Source organism: Parasteatoda tepidariorum, chromosome 8 (assembly GCF_982258835.1).
Source record: "Parasteatoda tepidariorum strain Cologne lab strain chromosome 8, Ptep-v5.0, whole genome shotgun sequence".
Taxonomy (NCBI): Eukaryota; Metazoa; Arthropoda; class Arachnida; order Araneae; family Theridiidae; genus Parasteatoda; species Parasteatoda tepidariorum.
Window position 1 is genome coordinate 54,786,281 of NC_141762.1, and position 21,907 is coordinate 54,808,187.

The window sequence follows — 21,907 nt, forward strand, 5'->3', positions numbered from 1 at the left end:
ATAATATTATTTTTATATGGTTAATAAAAAACAATAACCACAAACAATATTTTAAAGACTCAAAAAACATCAAGATGGTAGATGAGTTTTTCAATGTTCACAAACTTTGCAAAATATTAAGTTTCGTAGTTTCATAATAAAGAATGTACATTAAATCATCAAAAGTGGTAAAATGACGGTAATGATGGTGCACAACATAGTCATGTAAAATTTTTTGTAAGAATTTAGATTATCATTAAAATAAATTTTAAAAACAAATTTTAAGAACCACGTTTTTCTATTGAACTAAAAAGGAGAAAAACAATTCTATTTTTGTCAAACCAAAAACAAAACCTTGGGGCAATTTCAGGTTGTCGAAGAAGTTCATTTCGAAGTGATGTATTTCTCCGCATTTTGTTTTTGCTCGAATTAAAATAAAATAAATTTCTTTTTCAGTTCGTTTAAAAACGCTTTTTTTCTAAAGAGAACTTTTTCATTAAAAAAGTTTTCTGTTACGGAAATATGTCAAAATTTCCATTGACTATGAAAAGGATAAGGAAAAAAATTATTATTGAGGTTAGGAAGCAATTGAAAACTTGTATTGTCATTCAGAACGCAACTCTAGAAAAATGTGACAGCTCTAGTTAGTCAGAGTTTCAATTGACGATAAATTCGGATTTGCTATACATTAAATTAGCTTATTTTTCAAACCAAAAACAATTTAAACTTGTATTGTTATTCTGCACAGAGGTCCAATTAAAGTTTTATTTCTCTAGCTAGTCGGAAAGTGGTTAAATTTTTAATTTTAAGATTATGCAAAACACACGAAGGCGAATAAATAAAAACGCAGTAAGTAATAAAATTGGTTCAATCCTAAATTTTAGCAATAACTGTTAATTTTACATAATACAAGTTGCTGTATCAAGTAATTATTCATAGACAATATGATTATTTATATATTATTCTGTTTTGAGTCAAATACAAACTATAACACCCAATCTCTGTTTGCATTGATGACTGAAAACAGCGCGTTTTGATTTAAATCTGTTATTTTATACACTATTTGCTCAAAAGAGGAGAATATTTGATCAATTTGCCGTAAAAGCATTCTCAATTATTTAATATTAAGCGTAAATGGAAATTTGAATATCAAATATTTTCTAATTATTTAAATGTATGTGCATACGAAATTCAAGCCAGTCTACTAATAACAAATTCTTCGGGAGTAGGTTTAGCTTAAGTTAATATTTAATTATATTCACTTATGTTCATATGTTCAATGTATGATTTTCACTCGACAAAACTCTCCATTTAAAAAGTGTCAGAAAATGATAGTTTTCAAGGCAATATTTAAAATAAATAAGAATTTAAACAAATATTTTAAACCATAAAAGTGTATGGTGTCTTTTACATACCAAGCAAGCAAGTTTAGATACTATTTATTTAAAATTTACTAATAACAGTTCGTTTATATAGTTGTAAGATAGAAAGGATTGTGCTGCCATCCATTTATTAGAAAGGAAACTACATTAGAAAGTCAATACTTACATGATTAAGGAAAACTGCAGTTACACATTGTTACATCAACCATGTAGTACATAGTACACTAATTAATGAGTGTCTTTACATTTTATTACCTACACAACACGCGTTCTTACCAACAAGTGATGAAGAAAGCTCTTCTAATATTTAGATTGTCTGAAACTCAATATTGAAAATGTTATTAAATGAAATGTTTTTTATATAATTTTTTATAGTTTACTATTGGTACTTAAAAGTTGTATATGTACGTTTGGAATTAAATTGATATGTATCAAAAGAATCTTTTAAAATATATTTTATAACCAGGTTATATTTTCCGTACAGCAGTAATGAAACACTTTTAAAATCATAAACAATTTTGACTATATAATAACTGTGATTTCTAAAGCTTTAAAATACGTTTTATAGAATGGTAATATGGTACAAATACTTGAAAACAATCTTTTTCACCTATAGTATTTTAAAGGCTTGTACATTAAGTTCTGAAGGAATATATTCCCAGTCTAAATAAGTAAAGTGAACGTTAGAAAATAAAAAGAAAGAACATTTAATCTTTAAAATATTTCTATAGGGAGTCGGTTGCATGAGCTAATATTTTTAAAATGATTAAATTATTATGCTACGAGAAACTATTCACTTACCATCATGTAATGGATCAATCGAATGAATCATGAGCTGCAATAGGCCATGGCGAAACTTGCTTCCTGCGTGCAAAATAGGAGTACTTGCCCGCCGCTTCTTCATCTGCAAGTACAAACAAAAATAATAGAATTATTTACATTATTCAGATATTACGAAATACCAGAATCATAATTAATCATACTAATTTGAATATCCGTATACCGAATTCTGCTTAATACGCAATTGATGAATTTTCAAGAAGAAAAAACAACAGTATTCACCGTATAAGAATTAAAATTATAGATACAAATCAACTGTTCATTTCTAGATGCTTGCTATAAGTTATGAGAGAACGCTAAGAGCAGTGTAATAAAGTATAGAACATGTAGTACTTAAAGAATACGACTTGCTATTCTTAAAAGAGATTGTTAGTATGTGTGATTCAGGAATCAGTTAAAAACATGAATGGTTTGACAAAGATATAAGTCAGAAATTTTACGATATAGTCGTAAACAAAACTGTCTTAAACTGTGTAAAACTTTTTATTCCAAATCTATATATTAAAAGCGTTTAACTTAAGCAATGCAATTAAGTATTGAAAAATTAACAAAAAATTACGAGTAGAACAATATCATTAAACTAGTATTATTATGTGTGAATCCTAATCTGCAAAACATATTTATTTTAAAAAACACAATTAAGTTAAAGAATATTTTTATTCTTAAACTAAAAGTTAAATACTAAACTTTCCAAAACTTATTGTGATTTTTATTACTGCTATTTTATATTTATGAGTGTTATTTTATGTATTGTAGTGTTACTTTATGAGAGAAAAACTACATGAAGTTAACAAAATTGAAAAATACTGAGATAAAAGAATTTAAAGATTTCCTATTAAGCTGTAATTTTGATTCGGGAATCTCTTTTTTGAAAAGGAATTTGTTTTAACTACTCAGAAGTATCACGAGTTTTAATTAAGCTTTATGGATATTAGGTCTTATAGATGTTTTTAAAATTTATGCAACTGATTTCATAAATAAATATCCATTTCAAAATTGTTCACTCTTTAAAATATATTAAACTTTGGAGTTTAATATAAAACAGTGGTTAACTTTTAACCTATTAGAAAATTCCATTTCGTTTTTCGCTCATCCCGTTCGAACAATTCGTTATGAAATGCTCTAAAATCGTCTCGTCAGTGACCTTCCCCAGACTTCTAACTATCAGTAGACCAAATTTCATTGTTCTCGATTGGATGGTTAAGAAATTTATAAAAGAATGACAGACAGACAAACGTATATTTTTATAAATAGTGATTACATTTGAAGTTAAAAGTCATTTAATTCCTACCAACACTAAGTATTTCGAAGCACTTTTGAATAGTTTCGGAGAGTTTAAGACTTTTGTACAGTTTATAAGACAAATTTGGGTAGTAAATAGCATGTTTCCAGTCCAAGCAGAAACGTTGCATCTCCTTAGAAATTTGTAGATTTTCGAATAAAGGTATAGTGGATTGTAACAGTATTTATTATAATTGAGAATTTCCCGAAATCTGGGTTTTCAATAAACCGAGTTCACGACAGTTCCGGTAAAAATGGATTCCAAGGATTACACAGATTGGCAAAAAATATTATGTTTCTAGTAACATTTCTTACATGTTGCTAGGTTTTTAAGCACCCAGGGACGAATCCAGTTTTTGCGCACACTCACAAATTTGCTTTTTGTGGATAATTTTTATTTGAAGTTATGGTTTCCTAAAAAATGAACTGATTTTTGTCTTAAAAGATAATAAAACAATCAAAATAATACTTAGAAAATACAATAATACTTGGAAGACATAATGCTTGGAAGAAATATTGGAAGAAAATAATACGATATAATAATTAGAAGATATATTTAAGCAACAGTAAAATACGTAAGCAAGGAATTAGAATGTAATAAAAAAATGTGCGTTCAGATTATTTTAAAGTAAAAAATAAAATCGAACTAAATTTAACTTCACTCATAAAATAAGCTTTCTATACAGAAGTATATGTAAAGTAATATATTTCTCTTTCAAACTATTTTTAAGCATTTCAAAATGTATTTATATATAAAGAAAAGTGGATCAATTTATATGCATTTTCTTCATTCTGTTGTTGATGTAAACCCATTTCACTCTCATTCGCTTGAAGTAAGCTTTCTTAATAACTTTGTTACAAATATATTTTTCATTAAAATTGAGCAAATTTTGAAATTATAATCCTGAAACATACAAGAAATCAAAATTCTTTTATTGAAATTACTTTCCAAACATTATAAATGTCACAAAAATTTTAGAAAAATATTTTCATTCGCTAGTTATCTAAGCTGTTAAAATTCCTCGGAAAAAATGCTTAAGTAACAATTCTTTAATTGTTAATTTACCATACGCAATCGAAATAGTCAAATAAGCATAAAAAAATGGTATTCAAGCTGTATAGTGTGAAAAAATCGTTTATTGACTGTTTTCATCTAATACGATTAAACAATTAAAATTTCATTCGCGCCAACTAGGCCCACCTTATGAAGCCACTTCGTTCCTTGCAGTTGAGTCATATTAAGGCCGAGAGGACCATCTGTTAATCTCATGGCCGCCTAAGTAGGGGTTCGTATCCCAGCGGTGACACACCAATATTTCTTCCATTCATTCAACATATTAACTGTTTTTAGTGTCCCGCACTCCCTAATTGGTGACTCTGGAATATACTAGCACAATACTCTTATACAAGCATAGATAGTCGCACCACAGAGCTGGTTTATTAACTAACAAAAAGCCTAACTCCATCGTCCTATTAATTTTTATTTTTATGTTATGAAGTTGGTAATTGTAAACGATTGAAAAACCGTAGGGGAGAGTGGGGTCAATTGTAACATTTTTTACTTAACTATTTTTAACTAACAAAAAATCCAATATATTATTAATATTAATTGACAGACGAGTAAAGTAGACTATCCTCTACTAGAAAAAAAAATAAATACCTGATTTTAAATATTATTATATAAGTTATTAATAATTTTTGACAGTCGTGCAGTTGTTACAATTGTCCCCACTTACGGGGTCACGTGTAACAGTTCATAAATTCAACTAAAACATAGTTAATTATACATATTATCATAGTTGTGATATATTTTTTATTGATCAAAATAGTAGTATTATTTTAGGAGTAAAAATAATAATGAGCAGAAACCTAAAGGGTTAAACTTTTAACTTTAAGGGGTTAAAAATTTTAATTTATGCTGTGAAAGGTGACAAATAAAATAATGCACATGCAACATAATATAAATGATATAGGAAACTATTGGTGGTTCTTAAAGAGTTAAGTAATGGTTTGTAAACATAAGATTATTTATTTTCAGCTGTTACAATCGTCCCTTTACTTATTGTTACAATTGTCCCCAAGACGCCATTTCAGCTTCATTTGTTAAAAACAATGCTAGTTAATTAGCAAAACTAATCTTTTTTTATTGAAATGTTAATTAAAGTGTCCACTTACATATTCGGTTACTAATTTTTATTTGTTTAAACAAAATTACTTTGCTACAATATAATATTCTAATACCAAAAAAAGTACTTGCGTGGCGTGAAAATATCTTTTGTGATGTAACACTTTCAAAAGTACATAAAAATGGTTGCCATCAGGGGTGTACATGTAGATTTATTAAATACACCTTGTGCGCCACCTAGGAACCAAATCTAGAACCCGACGCTCGAAATTTTTGCTCTGTTACAATCGTACCCTGTTACAATTGACCCCACTCTCCCCTATAGTTTTATATTCACGGCTTTTAACCATACCAGTTGTACCAAACCGTAAAGGAAAAACTTTACAGTTGTTAAAATATATAGACTGCTGCCGGTAAGTATAGCGTAGTTTCAGAGTGAAAATTCTTGCAATATATGACTAATAGATAAATGGAATTAAAAAATTCATGAATGATATAGTAATATTTCGCAGGTTCTTTTTCAGACCTTTCAATGTGAAATGATTTCACCATAAACCTTTCTTGGCATAAACGATTTTATTTAGATGCATACTTATGCCACGGAACAAACATGAAGTATATAGAAAATAATAGTAATTAATCACATAATCAATGAAACTTCGCGCTCCATCATAGAACATTCCAGTCTTCTCACCACCAAGCTAGAGAACCTCTCAGCTTCTTTTCTTTTCTTAAGTTTTTTCGTATCTCGCAGCGCCATCTATTGTCGACGATTCTTACAAGTCCCCCCAAAGGAAGCACATTCGTCACCTTAGAGACAATGCTGCTGAGAGAGAGAGAGAGAAAACCTGAAAAATACAATTAAAAAAAAAACAGCAACCCAGCTTCTATTCAGGTGATGAAATTCAAGTGAGAGCTCCAAAATATGCAGCTCCCAAAAATCATAAATATATATATATATAAGTATATAAAAAAACTATATTCCTTATGATAAATAAAAACATAAATATAAACAATTCAAAATATTACAAAAAAAATTATTTATTTATATATTTTTTCTTTTACACGTTATCAATGCAAAAAAAAAACACTTTTTTTTTTTTAAACAGCCCTGACATTTAAGTTTTGTTCCGAGTTTAAGACAAATATATATACATGATTTCTTTAGGAATTAACTGTTAACCTTGATAATGCGTCGGCATTTCCATGTGAACTGCCCTTACGGTATGTTAAAGTCATATTATAGCGTTGTAATGCTAAGGCCCACCGAGAGAGTTTAGCCCCATGAAGGGTACTTCGGGTCAGGTAAGTAAGGGGATTATGGTCTGATACAATTTGTACCTTGGCACCGAAAATCCAAGTATCAAACTTTTTCAAGGCTTCGATGACACAAAACGCTTCCCTCTCAATGGTTGACCATCGTTGTTGGCAAGGATTTAGTTTTTTGCTAAAAAATGCGATGGGCATCTCTTTTCCTTGTTCATTATTTTGAGCTAAACATGCTCCAATTGCAAACGCAGACGCATCAGTATAGAGTTGAAAGGGTTTATCGATGTCTGGAGTATGTAGTGATGGCATTTTTATCAGCTCTTGTTTAAGTTTGTTGAAGGATGCTTCTGCTTTCGAGTCCCATGAAATATTATTTGGAACATTCTTTTTAGTAAGGTTCGTTAAAGGTAGAACTATTTCAGAAAAATTTCGGATATATTCTCTATAATAGCTCACCAGCCCTAATAGACTTCTAACTTCCTTTTTGGTGGTAGGCTTAGACAAATTTTGGATGACTTCTACTTTTTCAGGATCTGGAGAGTGAGTACCAGAACCTATTATATGGCCTAAGAACTTCACGTGACTCTTTCCGAAATCACACTTTTCTAGATTTGCGGTTAGACCAACACTTCGCAGAGTTTGAACCACCTGGTCGATGTGGTAGAGATGTTCATCCCAAGATCTAGAAAATATCGCCACATCATCAATATATGAGCGACAGTAGCGTCTATGGCGAGCTAGTACTTTATCCATGGATTTCTGAAAGGTACTTCCAGCATTCTTTAAACCGAACGGAAGGACCTTCCATTGGTAATGGCCAGCATGAGTGACAAATGCTGTATATGGTTTGGCGCTTTCCTTCATCGGGATTTGCCAGTACCCTTTCGTTAAATCGATTACTGTTATAAAGTGGGCTTTACCTATTTCAAAAAGTAGGTCTTTTGCGATCTTCATTGGATATGCGTCAGGAACTGTAAAGCTATTCAGAAGTCTAAAGTCAATGCACAGTCTAACGCTACCATCCTTTTTTGCAACGCATACCACAGGATGTGCCCATTCACTTTCACTGGGCTCTATTAGATCCCATTCTAGTAATTCTTTAACTTGGCGATCAACTTCGTCTTGTAGCGAAATGGGGACGCGATAGGGTTTTAATCTCTTCGGACTGCAGTCTGCTGTAACTTTTATGTCATGACCATCGACATGGGCTTGACCTGGTTTGCTACTAAAAACATCGGTGTATGATTTTAACACATTGAATAGTTCCTTTCGCTGGTAATATTTTAGGTCACCTTTCATATTTTGCAAGTGGGTCCATAAGTCTTCAGTAGATTTGTCCATAAGATCCGCTGGTGCATAGTGGATATCTCCAAAGTCTTCATCTTGGTCGAAAATGATACCAATATGATCCACTCGAACAATATAAGGCCTTAATTTATTTATGTGGAGTTCCCTTATACTCCCGTTTTCCATTTCGACTTTGGCAGAGTGAGGTCTGGTAAGTTCGATTACAGTAGCTGGTCCTTGCCAAGTACTGAGCAATTTGTGAGATGACGATGGGATTAGCACGAGGACTTTGTCCCCAACATTCAAAGTCTTATCCTTAGACCGTAAGTTGTATCTTGATGTGTATCCGTCTTGAGAGATTTTGGAGTTTTCAGCTGCAATGTCATGAGCTTTTCTTATTTTTCCGATAAGATCATGTAGGTAAGTTTCAATTGAGCGGGATGCAGTGACTGGAACGCTACGTTCGCCTGTCCAAATCTCTTTCAATAAGGATAAAGGTCCCGGTGGCAGTCTTCCATACACCATCTGGAAGGGAGACAAACCAGTGGTGCTATGTGGCACTTCCCTGTAGGCAAACAGAAGATAGGGAAGGTGTAGGTCCCAATTTCTTCCATGTTCCTGGATATTTTTATTCATCATTTCTTTTAAAGTCCTATTCCATCGTTCGACAGCACCCATACTCTCGGGGTGTCCGGGAGTGGAAAATCTGGGACATACGCCAAGTAAGTCTTCAAAAGATCGGGTGAGTTTGGCTGTGAAATTAGTTCCCTGATCGGAACAAATCATTTTCGGAAATCCGGTTTGAGAAAAAATCTTCATCAGGACGTTGCATGTGGTCTTTGCACTTATTTCTCTAACAGGGATGGCTTCTGCCCATCTAGTGCATAAATCAATTGCACATATCACAAACCGATGACCTCTTCTGGATGGTGGCTCTAACGGTCCAATGCAATCAACACTCCATACTTCAAAGGGTGTTTCTGGTCTGACGATAGGTTGGATTGGAATTCTATCTTTATATGTGATTGTTCGCTTCAATTGACATTCCTTGCAGCTTTCACAGAACTTCTTAACGTCTTGTTTGATAGTAGGCCAGAAGAATGAATATTTAATTCGTTGAGTTGTCTTTTTCTCACCGAGGTGACCAGCAAGAGGAATTTCATGAGCCATTCTCAGAACTTCTGTTCTTTTCTCTAAGGGTAACACAACTTGTTTGATGTTTTCGCCACAAATATTCTCCGAGTGAAGTAGAATTTCGTTTTGAACTGTATAAGCATTTTTGTTCCTTTTCGCCCATTCAAAGCATTTTTCTAGACTCTCATCTTGTTCTTGAAGAGTCTTAAAATCCAATTTAGTGTCATTTTCCATTCTTGCATTCTTAATGTCTTTTTGTGAAATTTGGGTAATGACAGCACAATTTGAAGTATTTTCTTTCAATGGTGATGGTTCGTCGCTAGAGTCTTCCCCCTCTGAAGAGGTATTCCATTGAAGATTACTGTGACAAAGCTCAATATTTTCACACAGTATCTCATAAGCTGAAGAACTTAGCAGCAAATCGGTTACCAGCTTCTTTGAAACAGTACAGGTGATAGGTACACTACCATGAAGTTCGTCATTTATTTTCATTTGGAAAATTTTCAGTGGAGTGACTTCGCTTTCTCCGAAAGCAGAAGATATCTCTATTTTACTTTCTCCTTCACAAGGTATGTCGGCGACTAACTTCTCGCGGACTACCGATATCTGGGCTCCTGTGTCTACAATGCCATTTAGAACCACGTTTCCGCATTTAACTCTGACGAGTTTTAAATCATCTATGTTTCCAGATATATCCACGGATTTTGAGACAGGAATAGAGATCTTGGCAGTTAGCACTTCTGGTTTTTCTTTTTCTAAAGGGAGTGGTGACGATTGGATTAGATTGTTTTGGGCAGTTGTAGGAGTGTTTCTAGGTTGCCGATTTTTAAGGCAAAATCTGGATGTATGGCCTTCTCTTCCACAAGTATAACAAGATAGTTTGGAAAACGACCTCTGTAGTTCATCACTCTTACGGGGTGTATATGCGCTTGATGAGCCCTGTTTGTAGAATGATTTGTTTCTTGAATTTCTTTCTGAAGGTGGAGAACGAGGTCGCCACTTTTCATTAGTTTTGTCTTTTGAGGGAATTCCAGTTGTTTTCCTTGAATCATTACGTACACTGTCATATTCGTCAAGCTTATCCGCTAATTTGGTTGGAGAAACGAAATTTGCCCACTCATCAAGAAGGTGGTCTCTTACTTCATGAGGTACCTTTTTCTTAAGTTGATCAGTGATAATGAGATTTTTTAAACTGGCAAAGTCTTTGATTTCAAGTCCATCAATCCACTCTTCGAAATAATTCGTGATTTCATAACAAAAATCCCTCCACGATTTTTCAGCGCTTTTCTGGTGCATCACAAACTTTTTTCTAAAACTTTCAGGATTCAATTTAAATCTCTTTAATAAAATGGTCTTAATGTATTCGTAGTCTTCAAATTTTTCTTCAGATTCTCTACCAATTAGTTGAATGATTTCAGAAGGCAATAAAGTTAATAAACATGACACCCAGTCTTTAGAATCAATCCCTGTTCTTTTAGCCTGTCTTTCAAATAAAGATAAATAAATCACGATATCATCATCCCTTAACTTGAATTTAGGAATGAGCTTAATTAAGTCAACGTTATGTTGTCCGTTTCCATTGGGCGATGAAGTTTGAGTTAGTTGAGTACGGGATTCAATTTCAAGTTTTTTCAACTCAAATTCCATTTGTTCTCTTTTCTGCTGAGCTTCGATTTCGTCCTTCCTTCGCTGTTCCTCAATTTCTTCCTTCCTTCGCTGTTCCTCAATTTCTTCCTTCCTTCGCTGTTCCTCAATTTCTTCCTTCCTTCGCTGTTCCTCAATTTCTTCCTTCCTTCGCTGTTCCTCAATTTCTTCCTTCCTTTTCCTCTCTTCCACAATTGAGAAAAACATTTCTCTGGCAAACGCTTCATCATATGTGTCATTTTGTGTTATTTTGTTTTTTAGTGTTATAATTTTCATACTTGGATCCACATCAATTTCTAATTCGGTGGCCAACGTTATCAAATCCTCCTTTTTACCCTTTCCCAAAAATGCCATGGCTTAAATTTAATAATTCTCAATCATAAAAAAAATTAACGGAAAAAATTGACTACTTCCTAATTAATATTCCAATAATTTCTTAAAAGAAAACACATAAATGAACATCGTTCACAAATCTATAGAAAATGTCTGTTTTTTACAACCTCAAAACGAAATTAACAACCTCAAAATACTGAGAATACTTTGTAATATTCAGTTATCGATTTGTTATATAATAAACCTTATATAACAAACCTTAACACTTATGAACATTTTAAATCAATACTTTGTTTACACTAGATATAATATATACTTTCCTACAAGTTCACAAATTCAAAACATAAAAATTATTTTAACCAAAATAATTATTCTTAGAACAAAAATCAAATTCTACGTGAGAATGAAAACTTTAACTGAATATTTTAAATCATTAAATGCGATAAGAAATTTATAAATAACTTTCGTATAAATTTCTCTTTAAAATGTACGAAAACAAAATATATCATATGTATAAAAAAAATTCAACAATGATACAATTCAATATCAAAATAATCAAATAGAATAAAACAAACTCAGTTTTGTATTTTTTTCCTATTAAAAGACACTTGCCTCTTCTTTCAGAAATAAAAAAAAAAAAAAACATTTTATACAAAAATAAAAGAACCAAAACAATCGTTTTAGAATGAGACTTCCAAGGTTGGTTGACGCCAAATTATATTCCGTTATTCGATACAACCTATGCTTTTTTTTTTGTTTGGTTTAATAAATCTTAGTTGATATAAATAATAGATCATTCAGCATTCTTTATTTTTCGAAATACGATTGCAACATTATATTTTATGCTGCTTCCAATAATTCCCCAAACAGAATTTAAAACCCACAATAAATTCAATTTTATCAAATAAAATTTTCAATTACGATACCACGCTATATGTTATGCACTGGCGTGCTTCCAACAATTTCCAAAACAGAATTTAAAAACCACAATAAATTCAATATAATGAAATAAAATTTTCAATTATTTGGGACGAAAATCAAAACAACAAGAACAACCAAATTCTTTTTAGAAATATGCTATCTGCGTACTCTGGCGAGTAAAAGAATTCACTTTAGAACACTGGCGTGTTCGTACTCTGACGAGTAAACTAAATTAATGTTCCATGTCGGAACACAAACATTTAATTTCCATTTTGTATAATTTTCGCCCAAATAATTATAATTACTTATTTATGGGAGCATACATTTACAAATATAAAGTGAGCTCTCACCTGGTTTTTGGTTCTGCATCATCTTCGGCGGCTGCGCCAGTAATATTTCGCAGGTTCTTTTTCAGACCTTTCAATGTGAAATGATTTCACCATAAACCTTTCTTGGCATAAACGATTTTATTTAGATGCATACTTATGCCACGGAACAAACATGAAGTATATAGAAAATAATAGTAATTAATCACATAATCAATGAAACTTCGCGCTCCATCATAGAACATTCCAGTCTTCTCACCACCAAGCTAGAGAACCTCTCAGCTTCTTTTCTTTTCTTAAGTTTTTTCGTATCTCGCAGCGCCATCTATTGTCGACGATTCTTACAGATATAAAGTTTTAAAAGAATGTAATATACGAGATGGAAAAGGAGATTAAAATTTATGTATATATATATTTTTTAATTCTTGAATTCATTTGCTAAGTTTGATTTCTATTACTAAATTTATAAACATAAATTTGGAATCTCTTGAACTTGCTTGTTTTCGAAGCCCGGTGTCCCCTTTTTACCCCTTTAGCCTCAAAAATGCTTATCAATAAAGCGGATTGGAGGGTTCTTAAGGCTAATATCAATAACCTAGGCATCCCGGACAATATTTCGGGTTCTATCTTTAGCTTTCTGAATTCTAGGAAGGTTATTTTTAATGATGATGCTGGCGAGCTTGTCATGGAAAAGCAGATCAATATTGGTGTGCCACAGGGCTCTTCTCGGGGTCCGGTCTTGTGGCTCATTGTCATCGGTACCATTTTTAACTTTTGTGACTGTATTGATTTTACACACTTCCCTGGCTTTGATTGCTTAGATTTTAAGCTAATTTCTTTCGCGGATGATGTCTTCGTGCTGGTCGGTGGCTCGATCTTCTATCATTTTGATGCCCTGGTGACTCATATCCTCACCAATTTATCAGCCTGGGCTGAGAAAAATATATTTGAATTTAGTCGTGAAAAGACACAACTAATTACATTCCCGAAAACCAATAAAAAGGTTGCTAGACTTCCCTGTATTAAGCTGCACAGAAACGATAATAGTAATATTAAAAACACACGAACACTCAAATACTTGGGAGTCCTGCTCGACCCGGGCTTGACGTGGATCCCCCATCTTAACGAGACTAGAGATAAGATCCAAAGATTCAATCAGGGGATAAGGAGAGTTGCTAGGGCAACCTGGGGGCTCAGCCCACTTATACTTAAACGAATCTACCTCCAGGCAAGCGAGCGTATTATTTTATATGCAGCCAGTGTTTGGTACAGAAATAACACAAGGATGAACGAAAAACTTAAATCTATCCAAAGGATCCCTCTACTCACCATCACCAAGGCGTATTCGACAGTTAGCTCTGAAGCTGTACAGATACTGGCTGGCATTGTCCCAATTCACCTAAAGATCCTCGAGGACATTATTATCAAAAGGATGAGATGGGGTTGGAGGACGGATGATTTGGTTCATGTTTTTCCAGAGTTCTCTACACAGAATATTATTTTTGATATTCCAACCCCACTGCACCCATCTAAGTATCGCTCCTTGCCCTGGGGGTATGATTGCCCAAAAGATCAGGGTTTGGAGATTTTCACCGACGGCTCTGGGATGGAGACTGACAACGATAACATCTTCAGAACTGCTTTTGCATTCGTTGTCTATTTTAACGGAGTAAAAACACATCAGGTCTCCACTAGGGTCGAAGAGGTGGCTTATTATGGCGGCGAGGCACGGCCATAATAAGGGTCTGTAGACCTAATATAAGGATCTTTTGATTCGGCTGTCTCTTGCTCAAAACACAACCAGTTTTTACTTACTTTATCGCTATGAATTGTTCTTTATCTTTCTTGTGTATTGTAAATTTTGTATCTGATGGCCTGTTGCCATCCATCCACTTGATGTAAATTTTGTGTTTTTAATGCCTCTACCGTATGCCCATAGATGGGCGGGTCGGGGACATACAATAAATAAATACCCCTTTAGCCGCCGCACTGCTTGTGTATATTTTGGACTCGAATTTGTTATAATAATGCTATGTGGTACAGCCTCTATTTTTCTAGTTAAATTTGACTTAATCAAGTGAAATTCACATCTTAAAATCATAAAAATCGTGACTTTCATTTCACAGGTTTGAATTATTGCGCACTTGATTCTACTTTAAATAGTACAGAACCGAAACTTTAATCACAATTAGAGCGGGATTTATAAAGCTATTAAGATTTTAAAAGCTTCTAAACATTATGTATATCAATTTTTAAAAGTCTGCGAAAGGTTTTGCTGCCAAGTAGATAAGTATTTATGTATTTATGTAAGTATTCATGTAAAAGTTTCCAATACGTATTGTATTGGACAATGCGTATTGGAGTTTTTTCATCTGGAATAACGGGAGTATGAAATTTGGAATAATAATTAAATCGTAAGTAAATTTGAGAATCTTTCTACTGAATAGGCTTATTGAGTTTTAAAATGTCTGCTATCTCCACAGAAATTTTGTTTGGAACTTTTTAAAAAAAACATTTGTAACAAATGATAAGAATGCAAAATATATTAAAGAGCTAAAATACCAAGGACAAAAAAAATATATAATTCATGACTGGAAACGAATTATTTCCATTCAGTTGTTGACATTACTCACGACATCTTCGTGCTTAGAACTCTAAAAGATAAAGTGAGTTTTAAAACTCGAAATTCATACAGCTGATATTCACTAAACACTATTATAAGTTTATAGCACTCGTAAAAAACTTTTGAAAACAACTGTTGACATTGAAAGAATTTTTTTTTAAAAAAAACGGCAAGTTTAAGAAAATATACCAAGTGATTTATAGAAATGAACGATATTACATAAAAAATTTATTTGGATTCATAAGTCTATACTTTAAAAAAAATAATACTCATGAAAAAAAGATTTAAAAACGGAATCAAACGATATGTCCATTTTCTTAATAGCTACATCCATTTTTTGAACAAACATTTCGAGCTGTGCCTTTTTTCTTGAACATGCATTTCGAGCTCTTGTCAAGTTTTAAAAACTCAGCGATAGAATATTTTATCATAAAAATGCATGTTTGGTACAACTTTATGAGAGGTTGCTCAGAGGATAAATACTCTCAGTTGTAGACGAATTATAGGTAACAATACAGCTCGCAGTGACTGCTCACGTCTCGCACCAACTACAGTGTAGGCTTAAAAGACTCTCAGTTGTAGACGAATTATAGGGAACAATACAGCTCGCAGTGACTGCTCACGGCTCGCACCAACCACAGTGTAGGCTTAAAAGACTCTCAGTTGTAGACGAATTTTAGGTAACAATACAGCTCGCAGTGACTGCTCACGGATCGCACCAACTATAGTGTAGGCTTAAAATACTCTCAGTTATAGACGAATTATATATAACAATTTCCTTACAATCGGGGGGAAAGGGGATGTCATCCTGTAAAGGCTTACATTAAAAATTAAAAAGATCCATGTTGCAGATACTCCATGTTGCTGTTGTTGTTGTTTCTAATGCCATTTGCCACACGATCAAGCCTGCTTGGTGAAACCGAGCAAATTTAAGGCAGAGTGTGCGTTTCTTGTTTTTCAGTGGCGCCATCTATGGCCAAGAATTCGACTTATGCCACACCATACGTCACCCCCGTTTATAGGGTTGACCCATTCATACATCCATTCATTCATCCACAGATCGTAATTTTGACCTGAATCAGAGAACGATCTATCTCCAATCCAGTACCCCCAGAGGTATTGATTTGTTATGGGAACATGGAGGACTTTTGAAACTCGACAGATTTAATGTGCATCAGTCACTTTACTACACAGGGAGTCCTCGGCAGGCGGGGTTCGAACCCACGAACTCTCGGACATGGGCACAGCGCCCTACGGACCAGGCTATCCTGACCCAAGTGATACTTCATTATCTCTTGTTTTGCTGTTTTTGTAAAGAAGTCCAATAAAAACATGAACAACCACATCTGAATCCAAACAATTTATTTCCTTATTAGAAATCTGTTTGCAGATTTTTAAATAAATGATTTCGCAAATAAGTGCTTCAAAAGAATCCACCAGAAAAAATTATTTTATAAAATCCATTTATTTTGTCCTATTTTAAATAAAGACGATGCTAATGGAAAAATGTCAGGGGAGTTAAAGAACTCTTGATCTGCCAAATCAAAAGTTAACTTAAATAGGATTATTAAGAGACACTTCGGTATATATATAGAGAGAGATAAATTCAATATTGGTGATTTATCGAAAACGAGTTTTGCCAAAATTATGCCTATTTTACTTGCTCACACTATCTTATGATGCATTTTAAATATTTCGGCGAAAGAATAAATCCCTAAAAAACGCTGCGAAAAAAAATATTTCGAAGCTAAAATTAAGCCTATTTAAGCTAAAAGTTGAGCCGCGGTGGCTCATAGGATAGAGCGTTCGCCTCCCAATGGGGTTACTCAGCTTCGAATCCCAGCGGTGGCAGGTTGAGACGAATTCTGTTCCTAGATCCTCAGTGGATCCATCCGTAAAATATCCTCCGTGGTGAATGGATCATGGGTTAGAATCATCCTGCTATCAGACTGAGAGTGGGAGATTTTCGTGGTTTCCTCCAACGCAAATGCTGGATGGTTACATTACAATGTCCTCTACGAAGGCTAGTTTATCAGAATTCTTTATCCAAAAGTTCCCTTGTCTTCTGAGTTGGGTTAAAAAATTTTAGTCCACGGAGTGGAACATTGATAGACACAACTCAGAATTGGGTTGGCTGTTCGACACTGGTTATAAAATAAAATATTAAATATAGATTTTAATAACCATTAGACTGAATACAAGTTAGCATAATTTATAAGAAAAAAAACTAAATACGTTTATAAATTTCAGAAATGAGTTAAACTGTTAGGAAATATGTAAGGCCTATGATAGGAGGTTTATCGGTTTGCGTCTCTACGTCATACCAGTGGGGTTAATATCATCAAAAAAATATCCATAGAAGCAAGTTCGTTCAATGTTTGAACCCAGAATTCACTCGTCTTCTGAGTTGGGCTCAAAAATATTAACCTACGTTCTGCATTGAAAGTAGTAAATTAGATCTGGATCGGCTGTTTAATCTCTCTGATAAAATTTAAAAACATACTTTTACATTTTATCTTCGATAGCAATAGAAATTAATTTTTAAATCTAGCACAGTTTAATCTAGCATTAAATTTAAAAAACAGCTTTTTTTATTTATTTAATATGTTAAATTTATAAATTAAGATACGGAGCTTTGAAAAATATTCATAAGTATACATTTAAATATGTTAGAATGACTCAAATTACCGCATTAACTAATGATTTACATAGATTTTATTTTACTTTTTATGCGAAATACGAAGTAAAAATTTCAAATAAATGCTTAAGTAGTGCAGAAAAAGGAAAATTATTTACTTCATTTTAATTTACCTTATACGTAATCTTATTTTAAGGACTTAGTAAGCTTTCTTTTTAAAAAAAATAGCTTCACTGAATATTTATCATTTTCACTTGAAAACTTTTGAGAAAAAACTATAAAATCTTAGAGTTAAAAAGCTCACGGAGAACCTATGTTTTTTTTTCCCTTTCTTAAACGCACGGAAATATAAACCTTGCGTTAACTTCTAAAAAAAGAAAAAAACAATTTTAAGAAAATAAAAAAAATCATACTAAAAAAATGCACCACTTTAATTAAAGAAGCCTATCTCGAATATAAAAAAGCGCTTGGTTTTCAGAAAGATTTTAAAAAACTAACACTTAACGTCATAATAAATCTTTACTGTTAGAGCAAATGGTGTAGTGTTAGTCAGAAAACTATAAGATAAATCTTAATTTTGATATTCAAAAACTATTAATTTTTCATTACTTTTCTTAAACATTTTTTTGTACTTATCTCAAAAAGCTATTTAATTAAATTAGCAATAGATATATATAAATGAATGGCAATGTCTATCAGAATCGAAAATGCATTAACCAATTAATTTTCCCCCTAAGAAAGGAAATGTCTATCAGAATCGAAAATGTCAGTCAAGCAATTGATTTTTCCCCTAAGTATGGGAATGCCTATCAGAATCGAAAATGTCAGAAAACCCATTGGTTTTCCCCTAAGAATAGGAATGTCTATCAGAATCGAAAATGTCAGTCAAACAATTGATTTTTCCTCTAAGAATGGGTATGTCTTTCTGAATCGAAAATGTCAATCAAACAATCGATTTTTCCTCTAAGAATGGGAATGTCTATCAGAATCGAAAATGTCAGTCAAACAATTGATTTTTCCCCTAAGAATGGGAACGTCTATCGGAATCGAAAATGTCAGTCAGACAATTAATTTTTCCCTTAAGTATGGGAATGCTTATCAGAATCGAAAATGTCAGTTAACTGATTGATTTTCCCCCGAAGAATGGGAATGTCTATCAGAATCGAAAATTTTAGTCAGACAATTAATTTTTCCCTTAAGTATGGAAATGCCTATCAGAATCGAAAATGTCAGTTAACTGATTGATTTTCCCCCTAAGAATGGGAACGTATATCAGAATCGAAAATGTCAGTAAGCCAACTGATTTTCCCCTTAAAATTGAGATAACAACAAAATTTGGTGCTCTAAATTATGACAATTCATTTAAAACATTGATGTACGCAGCAGAGTTGGCCAAAAATGTAATCGATTACATTTTTTGATTACAGTAATCAATTACTTGTAATCATGATTACAATTTTCAAAAATTTTGATTACAGCTGTAATCATGATTACAGTATTGATTACAGTAATCAATTACTTGTAATCGTGATTACAAAGTTTGATTACAGCTGTAATCATGATTACATAGTCGATTACAGTAATCAATTACTTGTAATCATGATTACAATTTTCAAAAAATTTTCGTTAAAAATTTGTGTTTGTAGGAACATACATACATTGTCTGTACAATGCATGTCCCATGCATGTATGTGCAATTTATTTATGAACAGTACAATATATGTATGCATGTACAATATAGGTATATCTGTAGGATGTACAATATATGTATGTATACATGTACATGATATGCATGTCCAGTGTATTTATGTACATGTACATGATATGCATGTCCAGTGTATTTATGTACATGTACATAATTTGTTCATGCTCAATGTAAGTATCCAAATATGCATAATACATTTGTGAACTATTGTACGTACATTGGGCGTATTTATACTTCACATATATTCATACATGCATAACGTACGTACACACATTTGAGATGCATATATTGTACAGATGTATATACATATAGCGTACAGATGTATATACATATAGCGTACAGATGTATATTCATATAATGTACATATGATGAAATGAACATATAATGTACATATGTGTGTACATATACAGTACGTATGTGCATAAATATATTGGGCATAATTCTTTCGTACAAATTTTACATGTGTACATGCATGCTATCCCTATCTATGCATATGGTGCAATGTATATATGTACAATGAATGTATCCACACATGTACAATACACGTATGTTCCATGTATGCATATCCATATGTACTATATATGCACGTACAATACATGAATGTATGTACATACTTTGTACATGCGTACATACATTACACGTATACATATGTACATTACATTTATGTCTAAATATGTGTACAATGCAATAAATAAAATGCATGTAAGTTAACTTTTAATGACTCAAGCAAGTTAAATGACAAAATCAAACGATATTTAAATTTAGTTTTCAGCTTTAATTGTTCTATATCATTTTGAAATTCTCTGAATAAAAAATTATTTTCAGGTATTTTCATGAAATGTTTGACAATACAGATTTATTTTTTTTATAACATAATGCATGATTCATAGAAATTTTTTAAATGGTAAGAAAAACGGTAAATTTTATGTGTGGAATTAATTTATGTGTGGAATTATATTTAGAAATTCCAAATAAAATTATCGTTTGCTTTCTAAAAACTACTTGTTTACTTGTAATCATGATTACAAGTAATTGATTACTGTAATCAAAATTGTAATCATGATTACAGCTGTAATCAAAATTTTTTGAAAGTTGTAATCACGATTACAAGTAATTGATTACTTGTAATCGTGATTACAAGTAATTGATTACTGTAATCAAAATTGTAATCATGATTACAGCTGTAATCAAAATTTTCTGAAAGTTGTAATCACGATTACAAGTAATTGATTACTTGTAATCGTGATTACAAGTAATTGATTACATAGCTGTAATTGTCTGTAATCAATTACAGTTGTAATCGATTACTGTAATCAACGGCCAACTCTGGTACGCAGCTGTCAATTTGTTTAAAAGTTGAGATAACTTTTAGAATTGACTTTTAGAACTGAAAATTAGAATTGACATACGCAAGAGATTACGGTTTTTCTATTAAAGTTTAAAATGCCAGTTAGCCAAGTGACTTATTTAAAATAATAGTAATAATAATAATAATGAAATTGAGTTTGAAACTATTTTGATATTCTGAGACACATTCGCATTTGAAAAAATAGATGACTATAGATATCTGTTAATAGAAGATTTTAAAGCAACCAGAAAAAATTGAGGAAAGACACACGCATATATGATTTCTATTAAAATTGAAAATATCACTTAACAAATTTAAAAAAAATTTTGGTCAAAAACTGAGTTCAAGTTAAATTTTATTATCTCAGAGATTTTTCTTCATTAGATAAATATTAAAGTGTAGATATCGATTAATTTAGGCGTTACAAAGAACAAGAAAAATGAAAAAAAATATTATAGACATGCACAAAGAACTTTTTTTCTTTAATTAGAATTGGAAGAGTAAGTTAACTGATTGGAATTTTTAAAACAAAAATGAGTTGAAGTCAAATCTGGCACCCAGACACATTAGAAATTGTTTCCTTAAAGTAATGAAACAGACTTAAATTATTAAATGGAACTTAAACATCTCTTTATTACGTATTTTTACAGCCCTTATTGTGCAATTACGTTTAAAAAGTACAATATGGTTCAAATTGAAACCATTTTTAGGTAGTAAAAATTTAACAAAAATATGATTCAATACGTTTCAAAATTTCAAACCATGTAAAGTGAGTATCTAATAATACTAAAAAAAGTTTTAATTATTCATCATATACCTTAAAGTTTAAAGTTTTCAATTATTAAAAAAGATTATTCACTGAGAAAAAAAGCAGGGTCAAAAGTACCTAGAATATGATGAAATTTAACGCGTTTCTGTCTCTTCGGGAAAGTCGAAAAGTTCTGTAATTTTTAGCAAATCGCTTTTGCAATGATTTTGGTAAAATAACAATAAAATATGGTTTTAAAATAAGTGATAAAATTTGATAATTTCATCGTAAACCTTTAGACCTGAGATAAAAACCGTTCAATCT

General features: G+C 32.0%; 1 protein-coding gene and 1 long non-coding RNA gene across 7 annotated transcripts in view; one reads left to right on the top strand and one right to left on the bottom strand.

Annotated features, from left to right (window-relative positions):
- LOC139425698 (uncharacterized) overlaps positions 1–21,907 on the top strand; it is a 105,973-nt gene that overhangs the window by 83,419 nt on the left and 647 nt on the right. The window lies entirely within an intron of this gene.
- Positions 1–21,907, bottom strand: part of LOC107439128 (sodium/potassium/calcium exchanger Nckx30C) — a 247,483-nt gene that overhangs the window by 72,559 nt on the left and 153,017 nt on the right. For all 4 annotated transcript variants that reach the window (XM_016051620.5, XM_071181363.2, XM_043039974.3 and 1 more), the window contains exon 3: positions 2,163–2,265. In XM_016051620.5, the coding sequence (XP_015907106.1) occupies positions 2,163–2,265 (103 nt within the window). The remainder of the gene's footprint in view (positions 1–2,162; positions 2,266–21,907) is intronic.